General features: G+C 46.2%; 1 protein-coding gene across 3 annotated transcripts in view; it reads left to right on the top strand.

Moving 5' to 3' along the window:
- The window catches only part of focad (focadhesin), a 36,505-nt gene that overhangs the window by 14,983 nt on the left and 3,898 nt on the right, over positions 1-17,624 (top strand). For all 3 annotated transcript variants that reach the window (XM_020643600.3, XM_065950849.1, XM_029279269.2), the window contains 30 exons: positions 472-576; positions 1,001-1,102; positions 1,219-1,346; positions 2,534-2,660; positions 2,739-2,873; positions 3,250-3,300; positions 4,025-4,108; positions 4,300-4,450; positions 4,538-4,726; positions 4,849-4,970; positions 5,566-5,658; positions 5,921-6,009; positions 6,749-6,790; positions 6,907-7,015; positions 7,156-7,272; positions 8,611-8,849; positions 8,936-9,025; positions 9,281-9,428; positions 10,477-10,596; positions 10,740-10,862; positions 10,941-11,018; positions 11,535-11,606; positions 12,565-12,667; positions 12,914-12,994; positions 13,691-13,819; positions 14,214-14,329; positions 14,537-14,797; positions 15,976-16,065; positions 16,147-16,324; positions 17,207-17,304. In XM_020643600.3, coding sequence (XP_020499256.2) covers positions 472-576; positions 1,001-1,102; positions 1,219-1,346; positions 2,534-2,660; positions 2,739-2,873; positions 3,250-3,300; positions 4,025-4,108; positions 4,300-4,450; positions 4,538-4,726; positions 4,849-4,970; positions 5,566-5,658; positions 5,921-6,009; positions 6,749-6,790; positions 6,907-7,015; positions 7,156-7,272; positions 8,611-8,849; positions 8,936-9,025; positions 9,281-9,428; positions 10,477-10,596; positions 10,740-10,862; positions 10,941-11,018; positions 11,535-11,606; positions 12,565-12,667; positions 12,914-12,994; positions 13,691-13,819; positions 14,214-14,329; positions 14,537-14,797; positions 15,976-16,065; positions 16,147-16,324; positions 17,207-17,304 — 3,570 coding nt within the window. The remainder of the gene's footprint in view (positions 1-471; positions 577-1,000; positions 1,103-1,218; positions 1,347-2,533; positions 2,661-2,738; positions 2,874-3,249; positions 3,301-4,024; positions 4,109-4,299; positions 4,451-4,537; positions 4,727-4,848; positions 4,971-5,565; positions 5,659-5,920; positions 6,010-6,748; positions 6,791-6,906; positions 7,016-7,155; positions 7,273-8,610; positions 8,850-8,935; positions 9,026-9,280; positions 9,429-10,476; positions 10,597-10,739; positions 10,863-10,940; positions 11,019-11,534; positions 11,607-12,564; positions 12,668-12,913; positions 12,995-13,690; positions 13,820-14,213; positions 14,330-14,536; positions 14,798-15,975; positions 16,066-16,146; positions 16,325-17,206; positions 17,305-17,624) is intronic.

Below are 17,624 nucleotides of genomic sequence, written 5' to 3'. Positions count from 1 at the left end.
GATTTATTTCACATTATGTGGGTCAGTAGACACTCAGGTTGCCAAAATATATGTTCAATACACTGTAGAAGTGGATTTTTCACAATATGTCCCCTTTAAGAAAAAGAAGACAGTGGGATAATGTCGGACAGAGGTGAAACTGACGTCGTATTTCAGAGAATAAACAAATTAACGCTGGGATTTGCCTTTTTAGGTGAATGTTATAATCTCCAATTATCCCGATGCCCTGATGTGTAATCATATGTTTGTGTTCCAGTATATTTATAATCTCAGAATCGTGATTCAATCGATCGTGGGCCGTGTATCGTGTATATAAGCGGTTTGCACGTACGACATCAGAGAAAAACCTTCTTCCTCTTCTTCTTTTTCTACTCCTAAAAAAAAGCATGATGTCTCGTACTAGCACTGATCGTTTGACCTCATCCAAATTCATGTGTGTGCATGTGTGCGTGTGCGCGTGTGTGTGTGTAGGTTCCCTCCCTTCTTCCTGTCCTGATGTTCAAACTGGGGAGAGAGAAGAATCCAAACGTGTCTCACGCTGTGCTGAACTGTCTGCCCAACCTCGGGACTCACAAGGTACTGAGCGCCGACAGCGAAGATGTTTTCTCATGAAGAACAGAGTTGACGTCACTTCTCTGTCGTGTAAACCTCCGGCTGTGGCTCAGCGGTAGAGTCGGTATAAAGAAGCAAACCTGATTAGAGAGTGATGAACTTCAGCTGTCATGTGTATGTCTTTGTATATTTAAGATGGCGGCTCACAAATACACTTTGAGCGGTGGCTCGGAACCTCACTTGTTGATAAATCCTTAAATGGGATGTGCAGATCTATTTGCTTCTTTATAACTTCTGTTTTTTAAGCTTGCACCCACCAAGGGATGTGCGTGTCTTTTTTTGATTTTTCAGTGGTAGAGTCGTCTAAAAAATTAAAAACATTGAGACTATGCAGGAAGCTCATGTCGACTTACTTCATCCGTTAACTCCCTGTGCTGTCATGTTGCAGCTCTGTGTCCCCATGCTGCTGCAGACCCTCCACATGCTGGCCAGCGCCCCCAAGCTGAGAGCAGTGGCGATGCGCCTCATGACTGCCCTGTGGAAGAAACAGGTCTGTAACTAAAGCTGGTCATAAAAATCATCAGTTTATTTAAGACTCTTTCTATTCCTTCATTATTTCCCTTTGTTGTCCTTTTGTCCATCTTTCACTCTGTCCCCGCTTCTAAGGACCGAGTGTACCCGGAGCTGCAGCGTCTGCTGGGCCAGCAGGACAGCAGGGTGGTGGTGGGGAGGGACGCTCAGTGGGAGCAGATCCTGGCCAGAGCTGCCTTCGTCAGAGACGTCTGCAGAGAGAGGTCAGAACAACAAACACTCAAGAGTCGCATGAAGCAGCGTGACACAGTACAAAAGGGACAGAAAAGGAACTGAATAAATTAGTTTTCTTAAATGATTGAAATCACATTCATGATAAAGAGTAAATCCTGAAGTTTAACCCCGGTTTCCATCATGCGGTCCGGTTCAGTTCTTTTCAGTACGGTACACATTTCTTTCTTTCTTTATTTTTTTAAAGATTTCTTTTTGGGGCTTTTTGGGCCTTTATTGGAGAGGTAGGACAGTGGATAGAGTCGGAAATCAGGGAGAGAGAGAGAGGGGAACGACATGCAGGAAAGGTAGGATTTGAACCCTAGCCACCCGCTTGGAGGACCACTGCCTCCATATATGGGGCGCGCACACTAACCACTGCGCCACCAATGGTACACATTTCTTGGCGGGTCCACTGTCAAAAGTTGAGAATCTTACCAAAATAACCGCTCTGTACTGTCCTACTTTTTTCCTCCTTCTGTTGGGTGCCAAGTGTACCAATCTGACTCTAAAGGGCGGAGCTATACACACTGCTGTCCACTGGTTGGTCAAAGGTATCATCTCTTCCCGTGCAACAGCGGTAATAAAGGTCAAAGACAAAACGTGCCATGTTTAAATATCCTGTAGATTTGGAGAGAGTAATTTCAAGGCTCTTCTTGTTTTTGTTTTTTACTGACTCATGTCAGCGCGTAGCTCCGCCCCATGGACGACCTCGGCGGTGCAGACCTCTGCTGGACGCCATCCATTGTTGCCTAGTTTTTACTGTGTCACTTTCTTCTCCTTTGTTGAATTTATCACACTGCTATGATGTCACACTATCACCAGCTTCACACTCTGCTTTCTAAGGAATGGTACGGCTGGCTGTGGAAACCCCAGCAGGATTAGGGTTTACTGTACTGAACCAAACTAGACCGCTTGGCTTAACAGTTGTTGTTTTTGTCCCTGACGGGCTCAAATTATTATTCTGTGACTTTTTTTGTTGGTTAAATCAGATCCAACGAATGTTTGTGTAACGAACAATAAACAGACTAACAGGTAGGAGGAGACCTGCAGCTTCTGTTTGTTTTAGTGAATGAGTCTGGTGGCTTTGAAGGAACACTTCCTCTTTTGTTTCCACGTCAGCTGCATGGATCACTTGCAGCACGTTTCATAGAATTACCTTTGTGTGTGTGTGTGTCAGGCCTTACCAGCACGGAGGAGACATGTTGGCTGCCATTAAACTCACTCTGAATCAGTGCACCCGATCGGACACGGCAACCCCGGCTGCTCTCGCCCTGCAGGGACTACAGGAGCTGTGCAGAGCCGAGGTCACACTCTCACATAAACACACACACACTGCCAACTTCTAAACATGCATTCAAGGTTTAATGCGGTGTGTTTTGCAGGTGGTGGACATGGTCTCCACCTGGAGGAGTCTGGGTCCTGAGCTGAGCTGTGACTCTCGTCCTCTGATGGTCAAAGCCACAGCGGAGCTCCTGGCTCTGGTTCCACAACTCGCTGTCAAGTCAGAGCAGTACGAGGTAACGGAGAGCATCCTTCCTTTTTCTTCTGCTTATGTGAAGGGCGGCTGCGATGTCAACAGGCATACAGATACGTTGTCCTTCTCCTGAGGGATAAATGCTCCTGGATTTGTAACCATGAAGATGAAATGTTTGTTAAAATAAAGAGAAATCAGTCGGGCTGCAGCACACTGCGGAGAAACTTTGCCTAGTGTGAGTGTGCCCTCAGACCGCTTGAAGGAACACCTTCTTATCCTGAATGATCGTTCAACCTCTTTCTGAACAAACATTTGTTGTTAATCCTTCATACGACTTCACAACGAACATTTGCAGCTGTATTTTTTAAACTCATTTACTGTTGATTTAAAATAATTTTCATCTTTGTTGTTTTTTTCAGAAACTAAAAGAGGAGGTGGTCAGCTTTCTCTGGAATTACGCTGTGAGCAAGGTCAGTGTACTGCCATCAGAGTGGGTGGGGCCGTCGGGCTTCCCCCCCAGGGTGAAAAGATAATAGCGAGGGGGAATGAAGGGAGGGGATGTATGAAACAAGTTTGAGTTTAAGGAAGCAGTGTCCTGTCAGTGTGAGCACAGAGCTGAGAACAACAAACCCAGAGATAACAAAATTTTCTTTTTTTTTTCTTTTGTGTTTTTTTCAATTGTGTTAAATGAGCAGAGAGTGTTTCCAGCAGCAGGCGGGCGCCTGGAGGAAGGACTCTGCCTTTCTTGTGGAGCCGCTCCAAGAACTTAGAGTTTAAAATCTTTTCAACTTTTCAGGAAGGCACTGATGACGTCCCCATTGCTCTTTTCTAAACCCTGCAGATTGAGTCTTGTACCCACATCCTCCTCGTTCCGTGTCTGAATGGAAAGGAAACGATCTAAAATGAAAAACATGCAGTAAAAAGTAACAGAGCAGTGTCGGGTAGTACAGCAGCCGTTTAAAGAGACAGTTCTCATAGAGACAGGACAGACACTCACGCTTTTCTTCTCAGCGCACAAACGCTTCATGCAAGCGCTCCCGAGCGCACTGCCAGCGTTTTTCTGCCCGGAAAAAACTCCAAGTGGAGACGGGCCATTTTACTCAGTGTCAAAAAATGTTGAATTCTTCACAACATCAGGTGACAGTTTTTCCAACAAAACTAAATGAAAACATCTGTCTGTGTTTGCTGTAACAGGATCCAGAGGTGGCCAGCTGTGGGTTCAGAGCTTTGGCTGGTTTTACAGAAGACGTCCACACAATCAACCTCCTTCCTGAGGCAGTAAGAGTCTTCTTCCACATCCAAAAACTGTCAGTTTGTTTGCTCTAAGTTACAGATTATTAGTAGAAAATAAAGATGGATGCTCTTTAATGAAATCTCTAAACGCTGAAGAAAGTTTTAAATCAGGGTCGTAGGCTGTTTTTATCGTCTTTCTACATCGCCCTGGTGTTTCTGTTCTGTCCTCTCTGAAGGCCAGACCGGCCATCAATCTCCCTGATAGTGACGACGACGAACAAGCAAAGGAGAAAAAAGAAGACGAAGAAGAAGAAGAGAAGGACCTCTCTGTACCAGGTTCATCGTACGTGAAGCTCATGGCTCTGACTCCTGTACCTGTCCTACCAGGTAAAAAAACCTTTAATATCCTCGTGGTTACGATGGTGCCATGACGCCTCCAGCCGGACCTGATCTCCGCTCTCCTCTTCCTCTCAGCCTTCCAGCTCTTCCTCACCTCGCTGGTGAAGCAGGAGATGAGCCAGATGCCTCGGGGGGTCTACTTCTCGGCCCTGAGGGGGGGCAACCTGCGCTCGGATCAGGGGAAAACGGTGGCAGGGATCCCGTCGTTCATGCTGAAAACCTACGAGAAGAACAAGCAGCCGGGGCTCAAACCTGGACTAGCAGGTGACAAAAGCAACACTTTAACCTGTATGGCAAAAGACATTTGATGCGATAACGGCCTCCTGTGATTTATGGGCTTACTTATGTACTGTCATTTTGTGCGTCTGTGTGTTTGTGTGTTGTAGCTGGCCTGCTGCTGTGTTACGAGCTCCCCGTGCAGACGGATCGTGAAGGCAGACCAATCGATCGTTTCCTCGTCAGCCGCAGCCGCAGCTACCAGCAGAACTTATCCTCTCTGATTCATGAGGTACGTCTCAACCAAGCGGCAACCTCCCGTTTTGAAAAATGAAGCTAAAGTGTAAAATCCTGCAGTTCCTGGAGTGTCCACTAGAGGCTGACTACAGAAGCACAGGAAGTCACATACACACCCATTCTAAAAAGTCTGTTTTTACAACAGAGATTAACATGTTTACAGTCTGGTTAAAATAACAAATAGGTCTGATTAACTCATTACAGTACACACTGTATAGGGGGGTGAATGTTTTGCTGACTCATCAGTTTTGATTTGATGAAGGATAAGAGTTATTCACAATAAGGCGTGTAGCTGACATGATTGACAGGTGGGCGCGGTGTAACAGTTTGTCAGGAGGTTTAAAACCCGCCTCAGCTCCAGCTCTCAGCCTGTCGTTAGGTTGACTGAAAGTTAGACTGAGACAGCATTTCCAGCATGGAGACCGCCATCGATGGGACTCCAGCGCCCCCTGCAGGAACAGACGGGTGACACCATTCAGGCTGCATTCATTATTAGTTACAGTCTGAGGTCACAACCTGCTCTTCCTTTTCCTGTAATCTTAATTTTTAAGTTTAAGAACGAAATAACTCAACTTCTTCTCGTCTTTTAGGTGAACATCCAGCCGTCTGAGTGGCACCGTGCTCTCCTCCTTCCTCAAGCCTGGAGAGGATTTATGAGCCGAGCTTTCCACGCCGCCCTGCAGGTCTGTGTGTCTGGATTAATTGGATGTTTATTGAAGGATTGATCTATTTTTATGTGTTGCTGCTTTGAATGATACATTCTTCAGGGACTGTTTAGTAAAGCCAGGAGAAAAGGTTTGATAAAAAGCAACATGGAGTGTTTTTAATCTCACAGGGAGGGAAGAAAAAACCCAAACTTTTCCCTCTTTTTTCTTTTTTAGTTTGACAGATTGAATTTGACGTCCTGCACGGTGAAGTTAGTGTTTTTCTGTGGTGTGTCTGCAGGGTCGTCGTGCAGATCTGGAGTTGCAGCAGAAACAGGGCAAAGAGGATCCACAGGAGCTGCAGTACAAACAGCACTGTGCCTGGCTGTGGTGAGAGTCAACCACACAGATTCATCATTTTATAAACAGGGACACATGCAATGAGCTGCTCCATGTGTAAAATACAAAGTAGATGCCATGCTTACAAGTTTCTAGGCCGAGGCTGATTTGCAACACCTGCTCCTGTTTAAACTTTAAGGATCAACACAGAACACATTCATACGATGCTTTTTGTCCATGCTGTTATGAAACTTGCTGCTGAGATTGCAAACAGCCGAATTGTCTCCCCGACTTCACCTGGACTTTCTCCTTTTTGCCAGCCTAATAGTAAAACTTTTGCAGGAAGTCAATGTGAGCGGTTGTGTGAACACAGCAGGGAAATATACAGCAGGTTCTGCTTTAAAGTATGTTTTTCTCCACTTGTTTGTCAATACTGTGAATCATCCAATCACACGTTGCATTGATGTTAGGGCACAGACGGTCATTGTGATTGTGCAGACTCTGTCAGGAGGATGCCAGGAGATCAGACAGGGGAAACCTCAAGCTGTGAGGCGGGCAGACTGTGCAGAAATGTTCTCCAAGTTTGAAGCAGTGCGTGTGTGTTATAGGAGAAGATAAAACAGAGTTGCTTTTCAGATACAGACACACAAACATGTGCAGAAGCAGCCAGTCTTACATGAAAGGAGAGAGTGGTAACTTTGAATGTGTGCACACTGACAGGAGGAGAGTCCTCCATTCACACTGACAGGTTGTTTTTTGTATTATTCCCCCCTCTCCCCCTCCCTCTCAGGGCCAGAGATCAGCTGACAGACGTCATCAAAGCCGCTACAAAGTGAGTCGGCTGCTTGTGATCTCTGCAGGAAACCAAACAGTCGGACACAGTGTGAAATACTGCAATGAAGGTGTCGGTGTTAACCTCAATGTGTTGTTGTTGTTTGTGATGTTCAGAGACAGCCCTGTTGTTCAGGGGAACTCCATCCTGGCTCTGAGCGGCCTGGCTGCCGTCCTCGCTAAATATGAGAGCAACCTGCCAGCTGACGGAGACGGCGGTCTCGGGGTGAGATAATGTGTCCCTCTTTTTGTCCTCAAATGACAGGAATGACTGTGTGGTTTCAACTGTGGGGGGATTTCCATTAAATGAAGATAAAATGATACAGTGCATGTAGAGAGCGTCACAAAGTCTTTTCTCCCTTGTAGGCTGGTCCAGAGTTTGTCCCCACGTCCAGCTGGTTGTCGATGGTCCTCAACACGCTGCTCAGCATCGGCAGCAGCAGCTACAAGCCCTCAGGACAGGTGTTCCCGTGGTTCCTACACGTACGTTTCCTTGACAAGGATTGTGGAACTTTGTCTGTCTGAAGTGTTTCTACACAAAGAAAAACGTTTTAATTCTCCAGTAACAAATATGTCAAGAGGTCTGGAACTCCTCCGACTCAGGGCGTCCAAGAAGTGACACTCGGGTGCATCAGTACTGGAGAGAATTTTGAAAAATGACACACTAACTCCTCTGGTCTAAAAAGTCACACATGAAGTCCACAGGCTGAGGCCTCGTCCGCATGCAGGCGGGTATTTCTGGTAGCTGTGCATGTTGACCGTTTTTGTATGCAAACTGCTTTTTAGCTCACTGAAAACTGTCACACAAAACTCCTTCCAGGGTGTAACGTCACGCTGTGCGCCGGTCTCTCCTCCGTGTGACGTCTTCAGTTTTGTTTACATGAGATTTGTGCGATGGCAGACAGAAACAAACTAGCGCTGGTGCTAACGTTGCTAACTGGACTTTTTTCATACTCACACACACACAGTTACTCTCCCACTATGTGGACGAGCAGAGACGCCTGATTGGACGACTTTGTAAAATGAAACGGTCGATGCAGAGGAATGGTGAGGACATCGTTGTTTTGTGTTTCCATGTGGACAAAGATGATTTTTTTTAGAACTGAGCGTGTGAGGTTGGGATTATGTTTGAAAACCTGTTTTCTAAAATACCCACCTACGTGTCCTTGACGATCATCAGTGCTACTGATCCGAGTGTTTCACAGAGCAGATATAGACAGATGGTGCTACTAATTAGGCGAGACCAGCTGGTTGATTGATCACACCTGGCCAGGTATTGTCCATTGTCTCTGTCTTTAGAGAGAGAGAGAGAGAAATTAAAGCCTGTGAGTGAACTGCTGAACCGCTTGTTTCTGAGAGAAATTTGCGGCTATGGTGCAATTTAAAACCGAAGTTAGCAAACACTAACAAAGAACGTAGATAACAAGTTTTAGTTACTTTTTAATTTTCCTATGAAGCAGGATGATTTGTTGGGGCAGCCGGAGCAGTTGGCAGGGGTTTGCCCCACGCTGCCCGTGCCTACATCCTGGCCTAGTTATCAGTTTGATTAAAAATCGGCAAAACATCAACCAAAACAAACTTCTGGAGAGATTCAGAGTCAAAAAGAGTAAACACAGGTCACCTAGGTTTCAAATATTGGAGGGTGTCAATGGTGATTATTGTCTGTAATGAGCCCAGAATCCCTGCAGGTGGCGCTGTTTCTCTGCTGATGAATGTTGTGATTCTAAACTGTAATATCTAAAACCCAGCATCACCTGCTCCTCTCTGACCTTTAAGGGTTTTTAACATCACCCTGGATAATATCCTCGTCTTCCCTCTCAGCGCTCATACTCAGGTGAGAACACAGCGAGTGCCATCGCTCGCTCCTGTGCCAGCCTGGCGTTGTCCCTGCTCGTCCCGGTTCTGGTGGTGTGGCAGAGGGACGGTCTGGTCCAGGTCCTGTCAGCGCTGCAGGCCGGTCTGCCGGGTTCTCCGAACGCTGACGACTCCCAGGCCGTCCAGTTCCACTCGGGCCTCGCTCTCGGCATGGTGCTGTCCAGTCTGCACCACCAGCGCCTCAGGTTGGAGTGTGTACCTGTGGAATGTGTCATGCTGTGAGCCTCCATGTTTAGGATCATCTTAACCTTCGTTCTTCTCTTTTCTCCAGCGATGTCTCCGTTCAGAAGGACGCTGATCTCCTCCTCGGCTCTCTGGAGGCTTTGGAAAGTTGCTCCTTCAACCCAAACCTGGAGTACAAGTTAGTGCTGAATCCTCACACATGATATGTAGTTCTTCATGGTTTAATAAGAGAAACATTTTGCTGTTTGGTTTGAGCCTGGGGTTCTGATCTGTTGGCTTGAAAAATGATTAGTCGCACATGTGGGAAATGTTTAGATTGGAGAGTTGAGTTTAGACTCCTCCCCTCTCCCCCTTTTTCCTCTTCCTCAGTACACTCGGTTGTTTGCTTTGACACTTTGACATTGTGACCTTCCTCCTCCCTCCTCTCCCTCAGTACCGGCTGCGTGTTGGGTCTGGCTCTGGTGCTCTCGGCTCTCTGCAGCAGCGGACAGACGGACCAACACGTCCACGTCACCCGAACACTCGACAAACTCCTGAGCAGCCTGCAGGAGAGCAGCGGGCAGGGACGCATGCAGCAGGAGGTACAAACACAAGTTTTACTGTTACATGAGTGGTTTCAGGGATTCCTCCAGGAATCAGTATTTGGCTGTCTTTCATACTGGCATAAAACAGAAGTGACCTGCTTTAGCAGGTTTCATTTGTCTCCTAGGTTACCGCTTCCTCTTCTGCACCTCCTTCCACTTCTCCTTCTTTTGCTCATTCTAGCCCTGTTCAGACTGCCGATTCAAACCGTGATATTTACACCCCTGTGACGTTTCACCTTCAACCTGAATGTTGTGGAGGCGTGATTGGGGGAAGAAGTGTTCCCCCCTCTGTACCATCTTCGGAAGTAGTAAAAGAGGCGGAGCCAGCGGGGGTGCACAGCGCTGTGTGTGTACGTTGTAGCGCCTGCAGAGTCAGAATCCCCTTTCTACACACCTTTCCAATAACTCACACCTCCATTCATGGCTTCCTCCGTCATCCACCCCCGTTCATCTCACACTCCAATGGTTTACAGCCACAGTTCCCCGCGCAGTCTGAATCCGTCCTCCAGGAAGGGCATTTGTATGGTTTGCAAATCACCGGTGATCGGAGCGGAGAGTCAGTGAAGGAGGTTACATCTGCATTAGAGCGTGTTTTCAAGTCTGCGTTATGGCAGTATTTTTGTGAAATCTTCATCGCTGGAGGTCCGTCGTTGTCCGGCACGATTCCCTGTTGGATCTGTTTATTTCCCTGGCTTAACAGCTGTTCCCTGGAGTCAGGAGATGCCAGTTCCGATGGAGCAAAGCCAACTCTGACTTAGCCTACTGACTGACATTAAAAACTTTGGTACCCTGAGTACTGGTGTAAAAGGGCTTCTGCTTCTTCTTCTTTGCAGTCAAATTCTGTGTTTTTCACCTTCCTCTTCTTCCTCCTGTTTTTCTCTTCTCACACTGAGACTCCGATGTTTCCAAAATTCCTAAAATATCAACACGTCTTGTGTGGATCCGTCTCCACTTCACTAAAAGTAGTTTTTTTAAAGCACCGTAGCCACAACGTGGATCACTCTCAGTAAACACAGCGTGTAAAGTCAGGTTTTTCCCCGTGCAGGTCTTGGCGTACTCTGTGGCGTGTGTGGGTGTCTCGGCCTTCAGTGGAGGTATCATCGACGCCGCAAAGGCCGAGGAGGTCATGAGCAGCCTGCGCACCCTGACCGAGGAGAGCCAGCAGGTCAGAGGGAAGGAGAATCTGTCTCTGTGGGAGTTGCTTTTCATGATACAACAGAGAAACTTTCCTTCAGTATTTTGTAGATTAAGAACACGTCGTGGTATTCTCTGTAGTCTAACTCGGTCTGTTGTAATGGTTCTGTTCAGACTCCAGGCTTCTCTCTGGCGCTGGGTCTGGTGGTACACAGCCTCTCACTGTCCGGTCACGGTAAAGCTGAAGACATCCACCCTCGTCTGCTTGCTGCCTGGATCAAGATCCTTCTGGCCGAGGTAACGTACCTCCATCTTATGTCTTTAACAGTGATGATGATTATCAGCATCAGTTAAAAAGCGATGTTTGTGTTTCAGGGTTGTCCCACGATGCAGCGTCTGGCTGCCGTGAACGGTCTGGTGGCTTTAGTCGGATCAGAGAGTTACCTCATCCAGGTGAGAAGTCTGCTAGGATCAGATGACTTTAAAGCTCTACAGCCGTGTTGCTGCACAAAACTCCTGAAAAACTCCAGGAGGAGCTGCACGAATGTTTCTCTCTACACCCTACTACTTCCATTTTGTTCTTTCTACGTCACGTCTTCCCTCTTGAGACCCCCCGCCCCCCCTCCTGTCTGACAGGGACAGTCTCCCGCTGTGAGGTGCATGTGTGAATGACCTAATCAGGAATATTTTGGGACCAGTCCTCGAAATTCTCGAGAAACTTTCAGGAGCTTGTGAACACTACTGAAGTTTCTCTCTTCAAACCAGTCTTACAACCAGAAAATAAAACATCTACAAGTCTACACGTTATTGAAACATCTACAAGTTCTGACTCGAGGTGGCTCCCAGAGTTTAGAGTTCTTCTCATTTTCTTCAATCTGTGGCTCCATTACTGGGTTTTATGAGACCAGTCTAGCTGTCACAGTTTGTGTCACTGTGGTTTTATTTTCATGAGCATGTTTTGTGTTTCAGCTGTCGAGTGAGCTGGAGCTCTCCTCTCAGCAGCAGAGCCGACTCAACGAGGTGATACGAGCCATCACACAGGTCAGAATGAGCATCAAACACTTTCTCCTTCATTCTGTGTTTCCATCAGGAGGGATATCTGACACGTCTTGTTCCTGTAATTATTGTACCGATGACGTTTGTACTCGCTCCCTGGAGACTTCAGGCTGTTCTCTGACGCACACACATTTGCAGAACATGAAAAGAAAAAACATTTTTGATTTGTTTAAAAAGCTCCTTTCACGTCTAAAATAGAAATAGAAAGACGTCATTGTCATGATGCAATGGTACAACATAATTAGAATTGCTTCACCTTACCGGATCAGTCAGTAAGATGTGTAGTGAGTGAAATGATAAAGTGATCTTACTAAATGATCAGACATTAAGGAAACATGTTGAAGTGCTGGCTTCTCTGACATCAATGCAGCAGCCAGTATGTCCTCCTTCTAACTTTCTTCTTAAGATTCTGCTCCTGAATGCTGAATGATTTGTTTGGACCAGAGAAGGTCGGCCGTTTTAAGACACCCCCACACGGCCGTTTTGGACGCCCCTCTGTTTGTCAGATATGAGAGCAGTTATCAGGTCAACAGGTGTTGCAGTGATGGAAGCGGGCAAGAGAAGTGGTTCAGATAGAAGTGATTGTACCCGACCTAAAAAGCCTCTGCATGTTTCTAATAAGCTCCACGAGCAGAAACGTGCTCAAACTAGGATCAATATTGGAGATGCTTTTGAGAAATGGAGAGAGGTTAGAACACAGAAAGGTTTACAGACCGATGCAGAGCTGGATAAACACTGAAGCTTCAGTGTCCACCACATCCCAACATGCGTGAGCATGGACTCTAGAGAGGAGGGGGCGGGGGGAGACAGCTTTCTACAATGTTTTGAATTTAGACTGCAGTACCCATTTTAAACACTAGGTGTCAACGTTACATATTGTAAAGGCATGCACAGCTGTACGAAGAGAGATGATGATTTATATGTTTGTGGCTCTTTTCTGCAGATCATAACATTCTCAGGAGCCATCGGCCTGCAGTCTAACAGCGCCTGTTTGGTGGCTCATTTACATTTGGCCCACATGTCGACCAGTCACACTCACACAGCAGGTAGGTCTCTAACTACCACACTGACCACAATGACACCATTCACATGCACCTATTGTCCGATACTTTGATCAGAACTAGTCCTGGAGCTTTCTGTAGGGTTTGAGTAACTCCAGGGTGATATTGATGAGTTGGATTGTGAATGTAGCTTCAGTTTCGGTGTGAACCTCGACGCTCATCAGATTGACTGACTCGTCTTATTATCTGCATAACGAGGAGTTCCTGTCGTGTTATTTCTCTTTCTCTCAGTTCCTCAGGATTTCAGTTACCTCTCGGAGAAGAGCGCCATCAGAGCCATCGTTGACTTCCTCACAGAGGCAGGAAAAAAAGGTTTGTTGACTCGACTATCGCTGCACGAGTATTATCGATCGTCTCACCTATAGAGTGTCATTCGGCGTATATACCTTTAAAACATGGCCCATCTTGTTTTAGTTGATTTACTGTGATTACATGCGTTCGCCACCATCGACTACGTGCCTGTTTAGAAGCTGCAGCAATCTACTGGAGAAGGTCTAAAACTTTTTTTTAGAAATTTAGACAATGACCAATGATGAGAAAAGTCCATCCTCTCCGTCTTCTGCCTGCTCCACTTTTCAGAAAATGTGTTCTCAAACAGGCCATTTGTAGATTTTCCCTTCATGACATCACCAAGGGCAGTCACCCCTCCCCTGGTGGGTGACACTCCCACAGCTAGGTGTTTGTTCTGCCCTCTGAGTCTGCCTTCTCACCGTAAACAATAGAGCATGGAGCGAGAAAGCCCCGAGCCCTTCCAGAGAGGGGGCGTGGTCAAACACAGCTCATTTACATATTTAAAGCTGCAGACACAGAAACAACCTGTTCTGAGCAGGGCTGAAATAGAGGGGTTTATAGACATGATCAAATACAGGATCAGAGTGGATTTAGAACAAGAAACTTCACACACATGATTTGAGGAGCTCTGAGACTTATTTAAACTGGTTGATCACAAGGTATATTTATCTCAATAACCTGATTTTTTACTTTCACTCCTTCCTTTTGATGATCCAGGTCCAGAGTTCTCTCATCCCGCTCTCGTTAAAACGGCTCTGACTCCTCTGGCGTCAGTCGGATCCAGCTTCCAGTTTCCTCCGATCAACTGGAGCGCCGTCCTGTCTCCGCTGATGAGACTCGGCTTCGGTAAGAGTCCTCGTTCATTTGTCTTTTTTAATTTGAAATATACACTTTACCTGACTGAAAGGACAAGAGCTTCGTTAAGGAAACCCTCGTCCTAATTATGCCCCTAATCATCTACTGATGAGATACATAACCTACCCTTAGTCGCCACCGCAACCAAAACAGCGTTAACACTTTGAACAGATTCAGGTTGATGCAAGCTAGCCAGCTGGTGGCTACACCATTACTACCTACCCTACCACATGGCCCCCTTTGGTGCCAACATTACTCATGAAAAAGAATGGCAAGAGAAAATGGAAAGACCTCAGAAAAAAGGGCGGGCAAAGTGAACAGCCTTGATTGGGTCTGGCACAGGATCGGGTTTAAGCTCAGTGTTTATTTCTCCCTTCAATCACAGGAGAGGACGTTCAGCATCAGTGTTTGGTTCTGGCAGCGAGTCAGGCTCAGACATCTCAGAGTGCGTCTCTGTTTCTGGGCTCCTGGCTGTCTCCGCCCCTCGTGCACAGCCTCAGTGTAAGTACAGAACGCCGTTTCACCCCAGGTTTACAAAGCTAGCTTCTTCTGGTTTCTGCCATTGTTTTGCCTACCGTAGCTTTGGGAAGGGGACTTTACAGAAACAGAAGTCACGATTGGAAAGAAATTAGTAACAGGAAAGCGTAGGAGCAGGAGAGCTTCTTAGAATGACGGTGCTCTTTGGGTAAATCGTATTTCCTCCTGCAGTTCCAGACTCGATCTCACCTGTACGAGTGTCTGGGTCTGTGGATGAAGCACGTCGCTGAGGACAAGCTGCAGGTCTACCTGGAGAGTCTGGGTCTGCAGCAGTTCCAGGACGACCTCCGACCTCAGCGTGTGTCCCTCTGTCGCTCCGTGGTGCAGGGTCTGTCTCAGGCCATGGCCCTCCCAAACCCCCCCAACAGCTGCTGGACCATCCTGAGCTCCACCACCGAGAAGATCTTCTCCGTCCTGCCGAACCACATCCAGGTAAAAAATAACCACTTCCACTTTGCATTTTTATTCCTCAGCTGATGTTTGATATAAAACACTATTTACACACCTTTAGAACGAACTGTACCTGCTGATGTCTTCTTCTGTCTGAAACGTAATTTATCCCTAAAATAATCTTCACCTGCCTTTTATGAGTGAAAAAGAAAACTTTCAAATTATCACATTGAAGAAGCTGGAAGCAGCAAATAATTAAATTTTCTGCTTGAAAAATGTCTAAAATGTACGGAGGCTCAGAAGCGACATGGAGGTAGAAAAAAAAAATATGTTGATACAGGATGAAGAGACAAATGTGAGGATCCTAAAAAACTTCAGAAAGAGCCTGAGAAACTTTCAAGACCCTGCAAAATTTCTGCAACTTTCTGACAAACGTTTCAGATCCTAACTTACTTTTGGTCGATCCTGATTAACTTTTTGAAAACAAGGACATTTTGTGAAACCTGCATGATTCTAGGAAAGTTCTGCAAGATTCTTAAAAACTTTGGAAAGATCCCAAGGATCATCAAATGGTACATTATACCAAGAGACTTTTGGGAGGTCCTTAGAAATATTTGCAAGATCCCGAGGAACTTTTCTGAGATGCTGCGAAACGTTTACAACTTTCTGACAAACTTTTATGATCCTTTTTTTTCGGAGATTCTGTGAAAATGTTGCACATTTCCTAAGAAAACCTTGGAAAGCTCACAAAGAACTTTTGCAAGGTCCTTAAAAATGTATATGAAATCCTGAAAAACTTTGTAAAGATCCCAAATAACTTTTGCATGATACAAGACTTTTGCGAAACTTGCAAGATTCTGAAAAATTTGGATAAGTTTGTAAGAATTTTTTGCAAGATTCTGAGAAGCTTTTGTGAGATAATCGCAATCATTAGTTAAGAAGACAGCGAGCTACAACCTGAGTTTTATCAGTAGGTGTCGTCCTCTGAGCTGGAACACTCACGCTGACCTCTTTACACGATCGACCCGCAGTGTGAGCGAGCGAGCAGGGAACAAACATCTTAACTGAACAATGGCATTGAGGCTCGACCTTAAACTGTAGCTCCGTTTCAACATCTGACACTTTAACATATAAACATTTTTAACACAGCATTATATGACGTGTAATCCTTTCATTTTCAGTGATGGTCTCCAGCCTGTAACACACTCTTTGTTTTTCAGGACGATGAGGTGGATCTGTACGTGGGAATCTCCAAATGTCTGTCTGAGATGTCTGATACAGAGATCGACCGGATCGCTCGAGTCACAGAGGTAATGCAGGAAGAGTGCAGCTTTTTGTTTGGATATGCTGAGCTGTCTCAGAGTTTAAAACATTTTCTCTGTGTGCCTCAGACTCAGATGGAGAAGACGTGTTTCGTCCTCTGCTACTTGACCTCCCAGGGCAGAGTCCCCCTCCTCAGTCTCAATGACATCATCGCCGGCGTGCTTCGAGGTTGGCCGAGCGGCAGAGTCGGCTGGCTCCTCCTGCAGACATTTTACCAGTGTCGCCTGGCAACCAACGCCAACACAGGTGAGGGATCATTTTGTCTATTTATTTAAATTACATTGTCTCTGTTCTGTGTGTCTCTGTTCTATGTGTCTCTGTTCTATGTGTCTCTGTTCTGTGTGTCTCTGTTCTGTGTGTCTCTGTTCTGTGTCTCTGCTCTGTGTGTCTCTGCTCTGTGTGTCTCTGTTCTGTGTGTCTCTGTTCTGTGTGTCTCTGTTCTGCGTGTCTCTGTTCTGTGTCTCTGCTCTGTGTGTCTCTGCTCTGTGTGTCTCTGCTCTGTGTGTCTCTGCTCTGTGTGTCTCTGTTCTGTGTGTCTCTGTTCTGTGTGTCTCTGTTCTGCGTCTCTGCTCTGTGTGTCTCTGCTCTGTGTGTCTCTGCTCTGTGTGTCTCTGCTCTGTGTGTCTCTGCTCTGTGTGTCTCTGTTCTGTGTGTCTCTGTTCTGTGTGTCTCTGTTCTATGTGTCTCTGTTCTGCGTGTCTCTGCTCTGTGTGTCTCTGTTCTGTGTGTCTCTGTTCTGTGTGTCTCTGTTCTGCGTGTCTCTGTTCTGTGTCTCTGTTCTGTGTGTCTCTGCTCTGTGTGTCTCTGTTCTGTGTGTCTCTGCTCTGTGTGTCTCTGTTCTATGTGTCTCTGTTCTAAATATTTAATTCATTTCACAGCCGGAGATGTGTCTCTGTTCTGTGTGTCTCTGTTCTGTGTGTCTCTGTTCTGTGTGTCTCTGTTCTAAATATTTCATTCATTTCACAGCCGGAGATGTGTCTCTGTTCTGTGTGTCTCTGTTCTGTGTGTCTCTGTTCTGCGTGTCTCTGTTCTGCGTGTCTCTGTTCTGCGTGTCTCTGCTCTACGTGTCTCTGTTCTGCGTGCCTCTTGAGGGGGCTCACACGTTGACCTGCTCTTCGTTGGTTTCAGGTGTTCTTAAACGGATGGAGTGGCTGCTGGAGCTGATGGGACACATCAGAAACGTCGCCTACGGAGCAACCTCCGTCACATGTGGAGACACCAAACTGGTATGTTGATTCTGTCACGTTCATGTGATAGAAAAGTCTGCGTTTTAGAAAGAGAGTGAGACTTGAAGGATCCGGAGACATACCTGTGGTTCCTGAGCTCGACTCGAATGCAGCTCGAGTTTTATTGGCTCTGCATTCAGGCTTTATTTTAATACTTAAAGCATCATTTCTGTCCCTTTATTATAAGATCTGAAAAGATTAAACTCCCTGACATGAATGAAATAAAGTCCAGTGAGAGAAAAAGCGACCAGATGAGAAGACGGGGTTTAAAAAATGCAAAACATTTAGTTTGATGAAATCCATAAACCTTTGCAGAATAA

The sequence above is a fragment of the Labrus bergylta genome, chromosome 22 (genome assembly GCF_963930695.1).
Source record: "Labrus bergylta chromosome 22, fLabBer1.1, whole genome shotgun sequence".
Classification (NCBI taxonomy): Eukaryota; Metazoa; Chordata; class Actinopteri; order Labriformes; family Labridae; genus Labrus; species Labrus bergylta.
Note: the sequence above shows the minus strand (reverse complement) of the source record. Positions and strands in the feature narration are given on the sequence as shown.